The sequence below is a fragment of the Helianthus annuus genome, chromosome 15 (assembly GCF_002127325.2).
Source record: "Helianthus annuus cultivar XRQ/B chromosome 15, HanXRQr2.0-SUNRISE, whole genome shotgun sequence".
Taxonomy (NCBI): domain Eukaryota; kingdom Viridiplantae; phylum Streptophyta; class Magnoliopsida; order Asterales; family Asteraceae; genus Helianthus; species Helianthus annuus.
Genome location: NC_035447.2, coordinates 581,213 through 598,684, shown reverse-complemented (window position 1 = coordinate 598,684; position 17,472 = coordinate 581,213). Strand labels below are relative to the sequence as shown.

At 40.5% G+C, this 17,472-nt stretch overlaps 5 protein-coding genes across 5 annotated transcripts; 2 read left to right on the top strand and 3 right to left on the bottom strand.

Moving 5' to 3' along the window:
- Positions 1–1,910: 1,910 nt before the first annotated feature.
- LOC110911273 (glycine-rich cell wall structural protein-like) lies at positions 1,911–2,282 on the top strand. Its single transcript, XM_022155876.1, has one exon. The coding sequence runs from the start codon at positions 1,911–1,913 to the stop codon at positions 2,280–2,282; it is 372 nt and encodes a 123-aa protein (XP_022011568.1).
- Positions 2,283–3,200: 918 nt separating this feature from the next.
- On the bottom strand, positions 3,201–4,200 carry LOC118487327. The gene is made up of 2 exons (XM_035984042.1): positions 3,643–4,200; positions 3,201–3,403 (listed from the first exon to the last, which is right to left on the bottom strand). Exons 1-2 carry the CDS (start codon positions 4,157–4,159, stop codon positions 3,375–3,377), a joined length of 546 nt encoding a protein of 181 aa, XP_035839935.1. The 5' UTR covers positions 4,160–4,200; the 3' UTR covers positions 3,201–3,374.
- Positions 4,188–4,774, bottom strand: LOC118487213. Its single transcript, XM_035983838.1, has 2 exons — positions 4,268–4,774; positions 4,188–4,226 (listed from the first exon to the last, which is right to left on the bottom strand). The coding sequence occupies exons 1-2, from the start codon at positions 4,772–4,774 to the stop codon at positions 4,188–4,190; spliced, it is 546 nt and encodes a 181-aa protein (XP_035839731.1).
- A 6,265-nt stretch (positions 4,775–11,039) lies between these two features.
- Positions 11,040–12,314, top strand: LOC110911274 (protein NODULATION SIGNALING PATHWAY 2). Its single transcript, XM_022155877.1, has one exon. The coding sequence runs from the start codon at positions 11,040–11,042 to the stop codon at positions 12,312–12,314; it is 1,275 nt and encodes a 424-aa protein (XP_022011569.1).
- Positions 12,315–13,590: 1,276 nt separating this feature from the next.
- Positions 13,591–16,994, bottom strand: LOC110909885 (BAG family molecular chaperone regulator 4). Its single transcript, XM_022154622.2, has 4 exons — positions 16,849–16,994; positions 14,869–15,179; positions 14,197–14,343; positions 13,591–13,971 (listed from the first exon to the last, which is right to left on the bottom strand). Exons 1-4 carry the CDS (start codon positions 16,988–16,990, stop codon positions 13,825–13,827), a joined length of 747 nt encoding a protein of 248 aa, XP_022010314.1. The 5' UTR covers positions 16,991–16,994; the 3' UTR covers positions 13,591–13,824.
- Between the last annotated feature and the right edge of the window lie 478 nt (positions 16,995–17,472).

Here is a 17,472-nt window from a genome sequence, read left to right as displayed (position 1 = left end):
TTACAACTGCGACAAGATTGTCATTTACGTAAGAAAAAGTTTACGGCTTGACCGGCTTCTAGTATTTGTTTATAGACGCAAAAAAACACTTTTCAAATCATCATGTTCAGCTTCGCACAATATCTTGACCTGTTCACAAACCAGGGATCAAAAAGTAAGTATTTATGTCCGTATAGGAATAAATTGCTTGCCCTTCTTTCATTCAACAACATAATATATATAGTACAAGTCTGGATCTCCTAATGAGATGAAGATATATGCACAATAATATTTACAATTATATCCTAAAATATATATCGGTCTATTACACCCCCGCAGTCGAAGCGAAGGGTGGCCGAATGCTGAGACTGGATCTGAAATCATCAAACAAGACACGCGGCAGTCCTTTAGTGAAGATGTCAGCAATCTGGTGACGAGACGAGACATGCAAAACGCGAATGTGACCTTTCTGAACTTGCTCACGAACAAAATGAATATCTAGTTCAATATGCTTCGTACGTTGATGCTGAACCGGATTACCAGACAAGTAGACGGCACTGACATTATCACAATAAACCAAAGTGGCACGAGAAATAGGATGACATAACTCTAGAAGAAGATTCTGAAGCCAGCAGACTTCAGCAACAACGTTCGCCACTCCGCGATATTCAGCTTCAGCACTAGAACGTGAGATCGTCGACTGCCGCTTCGAGGACCAAGAAATCAAATTTTCGCCAAGGTAAACACAATAGCCAGAGGTGGAGCGTCGGGTGTCAGGACAACCCGCCCAGTCAGCGTTAGTGTAAGCTCGCAAAGAAGACGTATCCGTCCCATCTAAGTGAAGTCCCAAGTCCATGGTGCCCTGTATATATCGAAGAATCCGTTTTAAAGCATGCCAGTGAGCCGTTGTGGGAGAGTGCATATGCATGCAAATCTGCTGTACCGCATACGAGATGTCTGGACGGGTGAAAGTAAGATACTGAAGCGCACCCGCGAGGCTACGATATGTGGTAGGATCATCATGAAGAATACCAGAATGGGCACTGAGCTTGGACTGTGTATCCACTGGCGTGGCAACGGGCTTACAGGAGTCGATACCGGCTCGATGAATAATATCCTTAGCATAAGCGGACTGGGAAAGAAACATATGATTGTCGGTCCGTGTCACCTGAATACCCAAAAAATAAGATAATGCCCCCAAATCCTTCATAGCAAACTCGCCCGCCAGACAGGCCATAATCCGATCACGAAGAACAGCCGAAGACGTGGTAAGTATAATATCGTCGACGTAAATGAGCAAATAGGCAGTGTCACGCTCATGACGATAAACAAACAAAGAATTATCTGACTTACTCTGCGTAAAGCCCTGTAAGACCACGAAATCTGTGAAACGTTGGTACCATGCACGAGGAGCTTGCTTGAGACCGTATAAGGATTTCTTTAGAAGACAAACGTGGTCCGGATATTCGGAACTACAAAACCCCATTGGCTGATACATGTAGACGGTCTCGTGCAAAGTACCATGAAGAAAAGCATTCGTAACATCTAACTGATTAACAGTCCATGATTGTGCCAAAGCCAATGATAAAACCAACCGAATAGTAGCCGGTTTGACAACCGGACTAAATGTCTCCCCGCAGTCAACACCCGGTTGTTGACGACGACCGTCACAAACCAAACGAGCTTTATATCGCGCCAAACTCCCATCCGAATTAAATTTGTGTTTAAACAACCACATACTACGTATAATATTCATATTCGGTTTCCGAGGAACCAACTCCCAAGTCTTGTTTTTAAGAAGTGCACTAAACTCGTCAGTCATGGCATCATGCCATTCGGGAATGGTCAAGGCAACCTGAGGGTTTCGTGGTATGGGTGCAATGGTGGTGGTTGATAGGTTAAATAGCTGTTTGGGTTTTACGATACCGCTCATGGAACGGGTTCTGATGGTGCGAGGGGGTATGACAGGTGATTGGTTAGGGGCCGGGGAGGGAGTCGGTTGGGCCGGCAAAGGGTTTGGGTGTGGGTCAGAGGCAGTGGGCGATTGGAGAGGTGAAGAGGTTGGGCCGGTTGGTGGAGAGGGGATGGATGGGCTGGTATTGAGAGGAATCCCAGACGCCGGGATTGGGCTGGATGGGTGGTTAGAGTGGGCCGTTGGGCTAGGGGAGGGAGGTGGACTGTGTGGGGTGGTCGGTTGGGGTTGGGTTGGAAGTTGTGACGTAGCTGTTGGGCTAGGGGTGGGAGGTGGCGAGTTATATTGGGCTGGTGACGAGGTGGGTGTGGCTGGCGAAGTGGAGGAGTGAACGTAGGGGTAGAGGCTGGGCCGGTGTATGGGCTGGTCATTTGGGCCATGAAGGGAGGTAGGGGGTGTGAAAGTAGTATGTGGAGAAGGGACCGTAGGAAGGTGAAGAAAATCATAGGTGTGAGGGTTAGCAGGAGACTGAAATTTGTAGGGAAAGATGGACTCTTCAAAATATACATGTCGGGAAGTAAAAAATTGTTTGGTTTGGAGATCGAAACATTTATAGCCACGATGATTTTGCGGGTATCCAAGGAAGACACATGGTTGGGAACGATTGGCAAGTTTGTGTATAGTAGTGGAAGGTAAGAGAGGGTAGCACAGACACCCGAAGACACGAAGGTGTTGATATTCGGGTGTGCACTTGTATAAAAGGGACGTTGGTGATAAGAAATCATGGTTTTTACTTGGAATAATATTTAGTAGGTACGTGGCGGTTTCGAGAGCATGGTGCCAAAAGGATGGCGGTAGATTAGCTTGAGCTAGGAGGGTGCGAAGCATATTGTTGATAGTGCGGATTTTGCGTTCCGCCTTACCATTTTGGGAGGAGGTGTAGGGACAAGAAAAACGAAAATGCATACCATGTGCATTGCAAAATTGGAGAAAATTGTTATTGGCATATTCTTTACCGCTGTCGCATTGAAACTGTTTAATTTTACGTTCAAATTGAGTGGTAATGTGATTGTAGAAATTGACAAATGTGGCAAATACTTGTGACTTGGTGGTGAGGGGAAAAGTCCATAGAAAGTTGGTGCAATCATCAAGAAATAAGACGTAATATCGATGACCTCCCGTGCTTAGGACAGGGGAGGTCCATAAGTCACTATGCACAATATCAAACGGTAAATGGGTGCAATTAACAAAATCATAAAACGGAAGTCTGACACTTTTACCAAACACACAAGGTGCACACAATTTATTGTTTTGTTTGTTAAAAGAAATACGAGAAGAAAGTTTCAAAGAATGTAATAAAGTGTCGCCAGGGTGGCCTAAGCGTTGATGCCAGCGATCTTGAGTGACAGCAGCAAGAGCGGAAGGTTGAGAGATGGTGGATAGAGGCTGTGTCAATGGATAGAGATCGCCGGTGCTGTTGCATCTAAGGATAGGCGCCCGAGTTTTGAGATCCTTCACAAGAAAACCAAAAGGGTCAAACTCGATGGAAACAAGGTTATCAGTGGTAAGGCGGCGAACGGAAATAAGGTTTTTAATAATGTTAGGTGCAAAAAGGACATTATTTAGTTTTAGGGGTGGAAAAGGGGGTGGTAAAGTTTGGTTGCCTTGTGCTAAAACCGGAATTGCCATGCCATTACCAACAATAATATTTTTGACAGTGCACTTATTAAAAGTAGACGGAGAGTAGATACCTTGTTCATTGGCCGAATGAGCGGTTGCGCCCGTGTCCATGATCCCGTGGTCTGGCTGGTTTAGTGCCATGGTGTACAGTGCCTGCTCTATATCTGTTGGCGTGTATGCTGCTGAGCCGTTGGTATCGGGTCGGGGCCCGAGGATGCCCTGGGAGTTCGGACCAGCAGTGTTTGGTTTGGAGGGATATGGGCACGGTGGTATGGTCTGGGCCGATGCAGAGTTAGAACCTTGTAAAAGTGAGGCCCATTGGTTGGCGGTCCAATTACTCGGGAACACGATGTAAGGATGAGTTGGAGTATTGGGTTGCTGGCCACGACTGGAATAGTTGCGGTTGTTGTAGTTTCGACCACGACCACGACCGCGACCGCGTGAGCGACCACGACCGCGATCCGAAGCCGGATAGAAAGTAGGTTGCTGATGTGAATTCTGTGAGGGTGAGGAGACAGAGGCTGCGAGGACAGTAGCGGAGAGCTGGGCCGCGCGGGCAGTTTGACGCTTCTTCTTGTCTTCTTCCATGGTGAGACGTGATCGTACCTCATTAAAATCAGGGAGCGGGTCGCGATTCTGTAATACTGTTGAGATACTGTCGTACTGTTCCGTGAGGCCTGTTAAGATTTTAATTACCAGCATGTTGTCATCAACAGGGGAACCGACAGCCTTGAGTTGATCAGCGAGGTGTTTGGCCCGTTGGCAGTACTCAGCCATAGAGGAAAAACCGTCAAGGCTGAGATGAGCAAATTCTTGACCGAGAAACACCGTGCGAGTGGTCTTGTTATCATTAAACTGATTTTGCACGGCTGTCCATGCTTCATATGCCGTTTGCCCGGGAGAGAGAATAACGTGGAGAAGAGCGGGGGAGATGGTGGCGTAAATCCACTGAAGAACAACTGCATCGATGCGCTGCCAGAGGGCCTTATCGGCTGAATCATCGGCTTTCTTTGCCGAGTCTGCAGAGGAAGAGGAGGCGGCGGCCGGCGGTGGGCTGAGGTGATCAGCAACTTCGAAAATCCTGCACTGAACTTGGAAGAGAGTGGACCAAGTTGTATATTGTGCGGAATCCTGTTCAAGCGTGATGGGGATATGTGTTTTGATATTAGAGACGGCAAGGGCCGGGTGATTTTTGGAATCCATGAGGGGGAGGTTGAGAGAGGCAGAAGGTGAACGAAGAACAGAAAGAGTGGGGAAGAAGCCGGCAGCCGGCGGTGGGGATTAGGGTAGGATCGTAGAGAGGTTTGATACCATATAGGAATAAATTGCTTGCCCTTCTTTCATTCAACAACATAATATATATAGTACAAGTCAGGATCTCCTAATGAGATGAAGATATATGCACAATAATATTTACAATTATATCCTAAAATATATATCGGTCTATTAAGGTAGTGTGGGCCGAGGTATTTTGGGCCGAGGGAGAAGAGGGAGACACGGGCGTTTGGGCCGAGAGAGATGGACTAGAGGGCGATTGAGGAGGGTTGTGCGAGGGGATGGGGTAGTGATGAGGGCATAGAGAACATGATGGAGATGTGTGAGTAGAAGAAGCCGATAAGTCTGGAGCGGGAACAGGAGAAGTATCAAGAACAGGAGGCGGGTCGGGAAGGGAAGCTGGGGGTAAAGACTCATCAAAGTTGGAAAAAATTAAGGCGGCTTCGTTGACAGGTTTGGCGAGACCAGTGAAAGGGTAGGTGTCCTCATCGAACTGTGCATGTCGAGTGACGTACACACGTTGTGTTTTGGGTTCTAGGCAACGATAGCCTTTATAGTTAACATCATAACCAATGAACACACACTCTGCACTACGAGGAGACAACTTGTGTTTCGCATAGTCCCGAAGATACGGAAATACACGACACCCAAAAACACGAAAATTGGAGTATGTAGGAGCCTGGCCATACAAAAGTTCAAACGGAGATTTGTAATTGAGTAAGGCAGTGGGAAGACGGTTGATAATAAAGGTGGCAGAAGAAAAGGCATCGACCCACAAGTTGGCGGGGGCGTGTGAGTGAAAAAGCATGGCGAGACCCGTTTCGGTGATATGTCGATGTTTGCGCTCAGCACGACCATTTTGTTGAGGCGTGTGAGGACAAGAGAGGCGATGATGAATACCACGCTCATGAAAGAAAGTTTGAACACGATGATTAGTAAATTCAGTTCCTCCATCACTTTGGAAAATTTTTATTTTACACGATAATTGATTTTGAACAAATGGGACAAATATCAATAATGCTTCATAGAAGTCAGATTTATTCCTATAGTCCGGTTGATTGCTTTCTAGTTGAATCGTTAAACCCAAACATGACAACATCGTTCACAAGACGAAATAATTTAAAATTGTGTAACTCGAACACATGTTCAGCCTATTTATTTCAAACAAGACAAACGAGTTGGCGTGTTAGTGGGTTGTATATTGTAATCAAGTTTAACACGCTAAAAAGGGTTGTAATAAATGGATTAAATAATAGTAGATGGGTTAATGTTGTGTTTAATTAAACGAGCTTACCAATTTATCAATTAAACTTGATCACGACTAATATATTTATTTGGGTTAAAGCAATCAACCATAGCCCAAACAAATTTAAAATAGTGTAGCTAGAGTACACAACATGTTTAACGTCCCATTACTGATAAGTCAAACGAGTTTGACGTCCCATTAACATGCTAAACGGGTTGAAAGATTGTAATTTGTAATAAACATGTTAAGTATGCCAACCCAAATACGGCCATACCATACATTGAACATGTTACATATGACAACCCAAAACTGAACTATTTTTCTGTCTCAAAATTTTGATTGACAAATAAGACTTACCAAGATTTCTTGAGGGAGAGCTTCAAGCAAAGACTTCTGACAGCATAAACTAGATTTACTTTGCTTTTTTGGTGTACGAAAATATGTTGAAACATGATCCATCTTCAATATCAACTTTTCAGAAGGCTGTCGAAACAAGTCTACTTATTAATTAAGAAGCAACGCATGCGTGATAATTAAAGACATATAACTTGATTCGCAAGTTACCTTTCAAGTATGAGTCGAAGTTTCGGAGTCACGGTGGTCGGTGGTTAGTGTTTTGGCGATCTCTTGATGGTTTTATGATCAGTTATGACGACTTGTTGTTGGCTATTTAATGAGATCTAAATGAGTGAAAGCATTTCTATAGTTTTTCTTTCAAAAGTTTCCATGATTTATACGACTTACCATATAATTATTATTAATTAATATTATTAATATATGATAAAATGAAAAGTGAATGAACAGTATCATTCACTTTACATTTTATATATATTAATTTTTTATTTATTATGTGATTTTTTTTTTATATTGAGCAATACCTTATATTCATTTATTAGACTATAAGGTATGAGGCGAGGGTTGGGGAGTGGTTTGGGTACAAATGCCCAAGTCACCACCTCGGGTGGGTTTGGGTTTCGGCGTGGCCCTTTGAGCGGGAGTTTCAGCCCAGGCGTTGGGCATGCCTAGCGGTCCTCCGTGGCCGGCTCTCATTGGCTGGGTTGGCTAGGCCTTAGCGGCTAGGTTTAAATTTTAAAAAATAACCGTTTTGCAAGTCATTATAAAACCCCCCAATCCCACCGCCTGTCCACATCGCTACCCCGACCCTTCACTCCACCTACCCGAACCCGCTAACCACACTTGATACTGGCACAACGCGATGAAGGGTCGCCAACCCGGTGAGACCCGTTGCTGGCCAGAAGCTTTCGCTAGCTACCGGCACAACGTGGGGAACGACCGGCACAATTTAAACTCGTGCCAACACAAGTGGCGCGAGCTACGACCGAAGCTCTACCGTTTTAAAGCCTACTACGATAGCAGCCCGGGTGGTGATATAAGTCACGAAAACCGGGTGGCGGTGGCCAACATCGAGTTCCGGGGCAAGGAGCGGAAGCCGTTTGACAAGCTCGCCCTGTTCGAAATCTAACTAACGCTTTAGGCTTTTTTTTATTAACCGACCCAACACGTCACTCACCAGCGAGGAGGCTCGAAGTCCACGTGTCAACCCATGCCCCAAACATGAATCCTGTAATTTTTACAGTGATTAAGTGGTGAACAAGAGTTAGGGTCTACGTTCAGTCTTTGCAAGAAGTGAAACAGTTAAAAGAAGAGTTGCAGGATGATGTCGGTCGAAAACACCAATGCCTTTCGCGCAACGCGCGTCATTGAAAAACACTAGTTATTGTAAGTTTCTTGATTTGAATATCTAAGTATTTATTATTATTATTATTATTATTATTATTATTATTATTATTATTATTATTATTATTATTATTATTATTATTATGTTTGGTCATCATATATAAACTTGTCAAGTTACATCAAAACAAAAGGTAGATGGGCAACAAACTACGTCATCACCGCTTTCAGAATTGTAAACCCTAGGCCTAACCTACCAATGGCAAAACTCTGCCCCCTGGGGCTGAACAATTGTTGTGGATGACCCGTTGGACCCTGGTCAGGAAGTGGATAGCTTCTGGCGCTAGTGAGCCAAAAGTATCAAAAGCAAAAGGGACAAAAAGATGTTGCTTCTCTGCGCAAGCTTTAAAGTGCTTATCCACTTTCATCAATCCTGCCTTTCTTGCTGCTTATCCAGCTACAAACATGTTTTCCCTTAAACCAACCAAAGGGGAAACCCCCGTGAGGTCCACACGAGCATGTTTCCCTTTAGCTCAGCCAAGGACGAGCAGATCCGCTGGTCGCAGAGTAGATCTCCCTTCCAAAGGGTCCATGAGGAAATTCACAGGAGCCTCTTTCTTAGCGGAAATCTCAGCTCTTCTTAGGATGTCCCACAAAACATCTCTTACTCAGTCATGCCGATATTTGAACCCAGAGAGCTCTTTCAATGCACTGCGTGCTCCCCATATTTGAACCCAGAGGGCAGGTTTAATCTTTCGGGTACATAGGGATCATCAATTGGTATTTGAGGATGGCTCAGTATTCTACTGCAGACATGCAATGTCCCAACCTCTCAATCGGGATAACGGACAAAAAATCCTGAGCATGGGGACCCTTCAGGCACTCAAACACCGCCCTCTGGCGGGATGACAAATCAAAAACTTCTCCCAAGCTTTGAGCGATTTTGCTAAACAGAGCATTCACCAATACAATCAGAGGCGAAGGTTAGTTGGTGCCCGGGGGCGCACCCGCCCACCCCAATGTTTCGGTTAGAAGTGTATAGGTTTCGATTTTTCGTCCGGAAATTTTATAAATTATATAGGATCGCCTCCCCACAATTATTTTTCCTAAATATTTATACATTATATAAATTAAAATAAAGTTTGTTACCACTTTGTATATCCTAAATATTTATACAATATATAAATTAAAGTAAAGTTTGTTACCACTTTGTATATAAGTGATGGGTAGTTTTATAAATATATTTTAACTCTTATTTGTTTAACCCTAGATTAACTACCAACAATAAACTTAATCGCAAGTTTTTATGTGTAAGAATGAGTCCTTTGAATGAATGAAATTTTTTAGTTTTATTTGGAACTACGTATTATTATTTGACCTGACCCAAATCGATAGTCGACCCGACCCGAAACATAAGGATAGGAAAAAAAATTTGGGTCTCATCACTTTACGCCCCCTCGAAACTTTTGATCAAGCTCCGCCACTGAATACAATACAATACAATAGTTTTGCCATCTGTGTATTTTGTTGGGTATGATTGTTGTTGTTGTATAACTAGCGAACCCAAGAAAAAATTTCATTGGAGGCGGAAATTTTTAGGGCTTGTTTGTCTATCCCTATATAATAATTTTTTTCAGTCCGATCTGGTCGGGTCATATGAAAAAAATAATCAAACTATATTTCATATGTTTATAAAAGTACCCCAAACAATGTTTAAATTCAAATATTCAAATTTTCAAACACTAGTCTCTATTCCTTATCAAATTATTAAAGCAAAATATCAAAGATTCAAAGTATGTTTAAGTTCTAACCAAGTTTTGTCGGAGTTGGTCGTTATCAGTGAAGGCCGACTCATCACCCGCCACTCAGAAATCTCAAAGATTCAAAGTATACCTAAGTTCTAACCAAATTTTGTCGGAGTTGGTCGGTATCAGTGAACGCCGACTCATCACCCGCCACTCGGAAATCTAATAGATTTAGGTCTGATGAACGGCGTCTCATGACTCAGGAACAAAGGGTCTGATGATCAGCATTCTGTGTTTTTGAGTTGCCGCGCCTTCCTAATAGTCAGTTTTAAATTTGAACAATGACTTAACCCTTAAACAAATATTATAGATGAAATTGGACTTAATTATATTTGTGTTTATATGAGAACTATTATTTATATATTATTACAAATCCTTTGTCAGTTTGTCAAAGATTAAACCTTTTTAGGTCCAAACCAAAACCTGTACAGAAGCTTATATATATATGTTTTCTTTTCTTCTTTTTTTGACTGATTATTTAACCCATTATAAAATGTTTTTTTTTTTTTTTTACATATTTACATGTAACTAACTAACGAATTAGTTGACAACTAGTTAATATCATTGGAAACTAAGATCTACACTTGATTCCACTTTCCTTCAGAGTGTATTTTAACAATATCTCAATACAGGTAATCATCACACACTTACTGTTAATAGCAACAATATTATTATTATTAAATCATGATAGTAGCTATCCAACAAAATTTCTTGATTGTGATTTTAATCATTTTATATTATAAATAGAGTAAACTGTCATTTTGGTCCCTGTGGTTTGGTCACTTTTGCCACTTTAGTCCAAAACTCAAACTTTTGCATCTGGGTCCCTATGGTTTCAGTTTTATTGCCATTTTTGTCCAAAAATGAAAACATGTCATATTTGTCTTATAAAATCCTGCAATTTTATCATTTTCCTTAGGGGCAAATCAGGTCATATTTTCTTATAAAATATGGTATTAATTTATATAAAATAAATGATTATTTTGAACCTGCGAAAAATGACAAAATAGCAGGATTTTATAAGACAAATATGACCTGATTTCCTTTTTGGACCAAAATGGCAATAAAACTAAAACCACAGGGACTCAGATGCAAAAAGTTTGAGTTTTGGACTAAAGTGACAAAAGTGAGCAAATCATAGGGACCAAAATGGCAGCTTACTCTTATAAATATGATAGATACCAGTTTAAGAAGCTAACTACATACAGGCTTCAAATTCCAATTTTGTAACGCCACTTTTAACTTTATTTTTTTGACATTTTTCAACCAAAATCATCATACTTCCTTCATATATAACTCAAACCCACACAGCTCTTGTAACATAACTTCGAAATTATCATCGATCAAAACGTTATAATCATGGTGTTTGTTATCTGAGCTTCTGCTTCAACCTTTTTGTCCATATCACTCTTATTTCGACTCAAATCTTCATCGGTACAATCCAAAAATGCAAGTTTATGAAACTTTTGACCATGAATTGTTTTCTGCACTAGCCACCACTCCTGAAAACTCATCGGGTTCGTCAGTCAATTTCCCAGTGTTATCCAATGATTCTGGTCATGTTACTATCCAAACAGGAATCATGAAACTACTCATGATGGCTTATGCAGAAGCCGTTGAAATGGAACAAGAAGAGCTTGCTAAAGTGATTGCGAAATGTATAAGTCAAAAGGCGAACCTGAATGGGTCGCCACTTGAACGCATAGCCCTCAACTTGTTCCCACCCGAAGAAAATCAAGAAAAAACATACCTTTTCCAAGAGTCTTTAACAAACTTTAATACGGCATTTAAAGCCTTCTATGACATCTTTCCTTACGGACGCTTCGCTCATTTGACCGCGGGTTCAGCCATCATTGAAGCGGTCCCGGCCCATGTGAACTTGGTTCACATAGTTGACTTTGACATATGTGAAGGAATTCAATGGCCTCCCTTCATAGAAGCCATAGCAAGAATCAAGAAATCTCTGATCATCACAAGCATCAAACTTGATCAAGATTCACAGTTTGATCAAACAAGGTGGCAGCTTTGTAACTTTGCAACAAGTTTAGGTCTAAATTTGAAGGTACAAGAGATGGGTATGGCACAAATGGTAAAAAAGATGGATACAAGAAAATTAGGGAGTGAATTTATGGTGTTTAATTGTATGATTGGCCTTCTACATAATATGGGAAGAAGAAGAAAGACAACTCAAGTTATGGACTTTCTAAAAATAGCAAGAGGGCTTTTAGCAAAACACCAAGGGATCATAACCTTTGGAGGGGGTTTAGAAGTTGATAGAACGATAAATTATTCGGATTTTTCTTTATTTTTTAGCAAGAATTTGGCGCACTATGAAGCTTTATTCGAATCCATGGAATGGGGGTTTCCTAGTTATCTCAATGAAGCAAGAATAGCTATGGAGACCCTTTTTCTTGCACCTTTTGTATCATCAAAATCTTGGTTCGAAAAGTGGGATGAACGACGACAAGAAAAAGTAGTTTTTGACGTGAATTTCGAAAAGGGTTTTGGGTTAAAAGGCGAAAGAATGAGCATGGAAAGCTGCAATGAAGCTATGGAAATGGTGAAGGAAGGAGAAACTCCATACAGGATTAGAATTGAAGGAGAGAATGGGAATGAAATGGTGTTGGCATGGAAAGAAACTTCATTGGTTAGAGTTTGTGTTTGGAAGGTAATGACAGAGATCTGTAAAAAGAAACTAAACCAGTACGTGATTTCGGTTTAGCCCCTATAATCTTAATTCTTTTATCTCTTTACTCAAAAAAGGTAAAAAGAAAACATTATTGTGGTCTTGCATAATGTACCTTTTAACATCTATGATAGTCTAGAAAAGTTAAAACCTAAATGACGGGAGGCCCGTTGACACAGGCGAGGGACGCTACGGCCCAAGGCCACGGACCATTTTTGAAAAGCTATGCAGGTTCTATGAGAGAGGAGGAGAGAGAAAGAGGTTGCGGTCTATTGGCAGTTACTCTGATTCAGAACACTTGGTTCAACACCTTATGTAGAAAGCATGAATGTCAAACGTGTGCTAAACCATTTCTTTAGCCCATGTCTTACACTCAGAACGACAATCGGATTTATATACTATTCATCTCATATAAACAATCAAACACCGTCCTAGACCACCATCATCATTGTCACCACCTTCGACACTTGAACCACCATCCATCACTGTCATGTCATCTCACCGCCGATCACCATCACCATAGTTGAACACCCTCCGCCATCTTCACACATAACTAGAACCCACAATTGGGTAAAACTTAGAATGGGAGTTGGGAAAGGGTCCGTGCCTAGCTCATTTGAGCTTTTATTTGTCAAAGTTGAATCTCAAAGCTGAATACAAGACTTGATACATACTTGCACAATGTCAGCTCAAGCAAAATGATTACATGTTTCAAACAAATACGATCCATCCGTCTTTCCTGAAGTTAAACGTTCACATGTTGCTGCTCTAAAAATCTAAATACTTGGGTGATTAAGGTATTCAGCACTCCACCATAAAAGAACACACGTTGATGTGTTTTAACAAACTCGAATGTATAATGTCATAAACGGTTGTTCAGAATCAATGAGCTGCCAACCATAAATGTGAGTCGTCTATAAAAACTTTTCTTCTCGACTTGCACCAAGGCAGCTCCATTATCAGTCAAAAAGATTAGAGTAAACTTCCTTTTGCTCCCTGTGGTTTGGTCACTTTAACGGTTTTGCTCCAAACCTTTAAAAATAGCCATTTTACTCCCTGATGTTTCGGTTTTTTTGCCAGTTTGCTCCCCGCCTCTAACTCCATCCAAATTGTTTGTTTTTCCATTTTGCTCCCCGCATGGAGCAAACTGGCAACAAAACCAAAACATCAAGGAGCAAAATGACTATTTTTAAAGGTTTGGGGCAAAACCGTTAAAGTGACCAAACCACAGGGAGCAAAACGGAAGTTTACTCAAAAGATTATTTAGGAAAATTTAAGGTTAAAGGGCCCATAAAACATACAAGACTACACCTTCATATACTTCAGCCAATTCAAAATTGCATCCACTAGCAATAGCACCCAGTTGAACAAATTTCACAAGATATGCTGCAAAAAGTATATGCAAACTATTTTTTGGGCCCAAGTGAACACACTTAAACAGCAGTTTTCACGATTTTGAACCTTACTGTTACCAAAAAAATACCGACTTTTGACTGAGATTGCAAAAAGGAAACTATTTTGGACCAAAAAATGCAAGACATTTTAACTATTCAAAAGTTTCCCAGTCTTGAGTCACCTTTGAAGAAGATGACAACGCCGGTTCATCCGATGTTTCTGGGACATCGCTGGTAGGATTTGAGTTCTTTTCCCTAAGATTATCCAACTTTTCAACGAGACCCTGAACACGGCGTACCTGGAGCAAACATACAAAATTATTATAATCCAAATGACTAGTATACCCTCCAATATCTTGAGAAACAAAACTAATGGTATCAAGACAAAAGGGATAAATATGTCATCTCCTAATCTTTAGGTTATACATTTTATATGCAATATGTATGAGTATGACCTCTTTCCTATTATAATGACCTCCGCTGTTGCAACAAATATAGAAATAAATTAACGATAAATAACTGACCTCCGACTTTCTTTGTATTCTCCCTTCTCCTTCACAATCAATTCCATCCAATTTCAGCAACTGCCTCATGAGCATCTCCGTTACAAAAACAAAATCTTTATCCGCGACCTGAGTCCCAGAACAAACGACGGCCTCTAAACTAGCAACCTGAGATAATATACCAATCAGTTGGAAAAAGAACGAAAATTCAAAAACCCAACATATAAGATTTAAAATAGTGATCAACTTTTCAAACCATTGAACTATAGGTGTGTGTGTGTGTGTGGGGGGGGGGGGGGTATTCCACGGTCCTCCCAACCGCCGAGGTGATCCCACCTCGCAGACCGCCACCCAGCAAGCCTGAGTCTACCGTAGGGGCATTGGGAACGAGCAAGACTCGAACCCGCCACCTCCGGGTTAGAATGCGGGCTGGAATAGGTGGTGAAATGGGAGCGTTGAGAAATGAGTCAAAAAGAAAACTTATTATATGCTCTTGTAATTTTGTGTAACTAGACCTTAAAGAAATGTTAAATTATAATTATTGTAATTGTATTAAAGACATTAGGTAATTATTAAATAAAATAAAGGATAAACTGTTGGTGGATAGAATAACCTGGTCCTCTTTGACCCTTTCACTAAAATTTGACTGTTTTAATCAGTTAAATCGTCATCACTCGAAGAAAAATGAGGTACCTGTTCTGCAAACTGATTGTTTTCCTCCCTTACTAGATTAACAGCCTCGAGCCCTCTTGATATCACCTCAATGTTTTCCTTAACTTCTTCAACGGTTCTTGATGTCTCCTCAATGTTTTCCTTAACTTCTTCAACTGTTTCAAGGCCGTCCTCTTTTGCAGGTGAATTCTCAATTAGTATCACCTTTGCATTGTCCTTCACACCAACCGTATGTAAGCTTTCATGGTCATCGTTTTCTTTTCCTCTGAATAACACGTTTTGCACCTTGGGATCTAAACCAGTTGCTTTTGCAATCAATTGTTTCAAATCGGCTTCAAAGAAGATATTTGATAAGTATAAGGAATTAACAAAATAACAGACAGTTATTTATAGAAGAATCAGACAAAAAGAGTTTCATTTATACCCAACCCGTTCCGACTCATACAAAAAGTTACCAACTTTGACCCATTGCCCGACCATGCAATTTCCCAGCATCTACCTAAACCTTAGGCTTCATTACACTTTCTATTCATGTCTATACCATTTTGTAGTACAAACAGTGTTGCGCTCATAATATGATGAGAAAATCAAAACACGTATGGCGTGATTAATTCATCTTTGGAAAGTAAGATGCTCTTTAAATTCCTAAGTGAAGAGAGAAACTGGTGGTTTACTGAGTTTGACAAGCTATCGCTTTTAGTTGATTAATTGGAAAAGTATAGAATTATTAACATACGCTATGTAAGAGATAATTTCCAATAAGAATATATATGTGTGTGTTTATATATATTTGCCCCGCTTGCGGTGTGCACATATAATGTATATATGTGTGGCGCTCGGGGGGCAAAAGTGAAATGGTACTAACTTTAACGTTATTTTACTAATTTCGTGAAAATAACGTTAAAAGCGGCGGATGGTTAATCTTGCATCATGTGGTGACGTTGATAGCTGAAAGACACGGGGGTACATGCACCAATCAGTCTCTCTATCCCGATTGTTCGAGTGTTATGTGTCTTAGGTCCAAGGCTTGATACAAAACTACAATCGAGCCGGGGGTCTCACTGGAAGCAGCCTCTCTGTTCCTATAGGGTAGAGGTAAGGCTGTCTACATCTACCTCCTTAGACCCTACCTTAACTTTGCTATTGGTGGGATTTACTGAGTATGATGATGATGATGTGTGTGTGTATACATACTGTAAGAGATAATTTCCAATAAGAATATATATGTGTGTGTGTGTATACATATATATAACATAAACATAAGATGATAAAAGTAGATATCTTTTTTTTCTACTTGAAGTGATTTCTAAATAAATGTATGTTCATGGTAATAACACGAAAATCAAGTAAAAAGGTAACTCAGTCCAAATACTCAAAAGAATAAACAACTGATTTTTGTAACTGATTCTAAAAGCAAACACCAACTAGATTTTTCCATAGGCTAGTTTCAAAACTTGCTATAAGCACGTGATAACCGATAACCATGAAAAATACACCTGTATACGCTGCTCGATTGCACCAAGTGACATGAGATTACCAAACAACTAAGATTCAAATACCAAACAACACAAACTTGTTTAATTACTCGTCGTATAATGTTAAGCTGCATTACCGAAATGACAACTCAGCCTTCAAAATATCTTATATAAATACAGTTATTGTTGCCTAATGATATATGACATAACTTGGCCATAAAGCAAGTTCAAACTTCACTGTTACGTGTGAAACAAGTTACTTGTGAATGCAAAACTAGAATACAATAACCTTAGGATCAATCAGAGCACAATAGCAAAATTAAATACCTAATTTACTAAAATAAAATTCATATAACTGAAAACGATTTAGGTCAATGTTAGCATTAAACTTGTTCAATTAGGTCAAAGGAGGCCAGCATAGCAGCAAACAAACAATAATTACAATATTAAATCAAAGTTGTACACACAGATTAATACATAGATATAAAGTATAAACAAGTGAATTTTGAAGGAAAAAGAATTGTACCGAAAGTGGATTGAGGGGAAGTAAAGACGTCGAAATTGTTGGAACCGTAAGACACTTTGATTTTGATGTTACCGGCGCCGCCGTCTACAGCACCGATTTCGCCGGTGGTGGCGGAGGAAGCGGCTCCAGCGTTGTCTTCCATCGGTCCGTCCAAAAAGTACAGCGGCAGGGGTTATGGAGATAAATGTACATTCAAATGAAATGCTTTATACGACTGGCCGACTAAGGGATGTGTGGCAAATGGTTAAGTATTCGAATTAGCACGAGTTCTAAACCATTAAGCGTTAAACCAGTAAGAAGTTAAGAAGTTTGAATCAGTAAGAGTCCTGGTTAACCGTTCAGAGACAAATGTTTAACTAATTCAGATTAGAGGTCTTAACCATTCAGACTCAGTATAAAACTTAACTATTCAGAGGTAAATGTCCGAACCATTCAGACATCTATTTGTGAAACAAACTGTCTGAACCATTAAGTGTTGAACCAGTAAGAAGTCTAAACCATTAAGAGACTCATTAAAAGCTAAACATCCCCTAAAAAGCTAGCTTTTATAACATTCTAGTGAAAAAAAAACAATAATACAATTATTAATTATATATCAACGGAAACCTTTGATTCCAAGTGTAT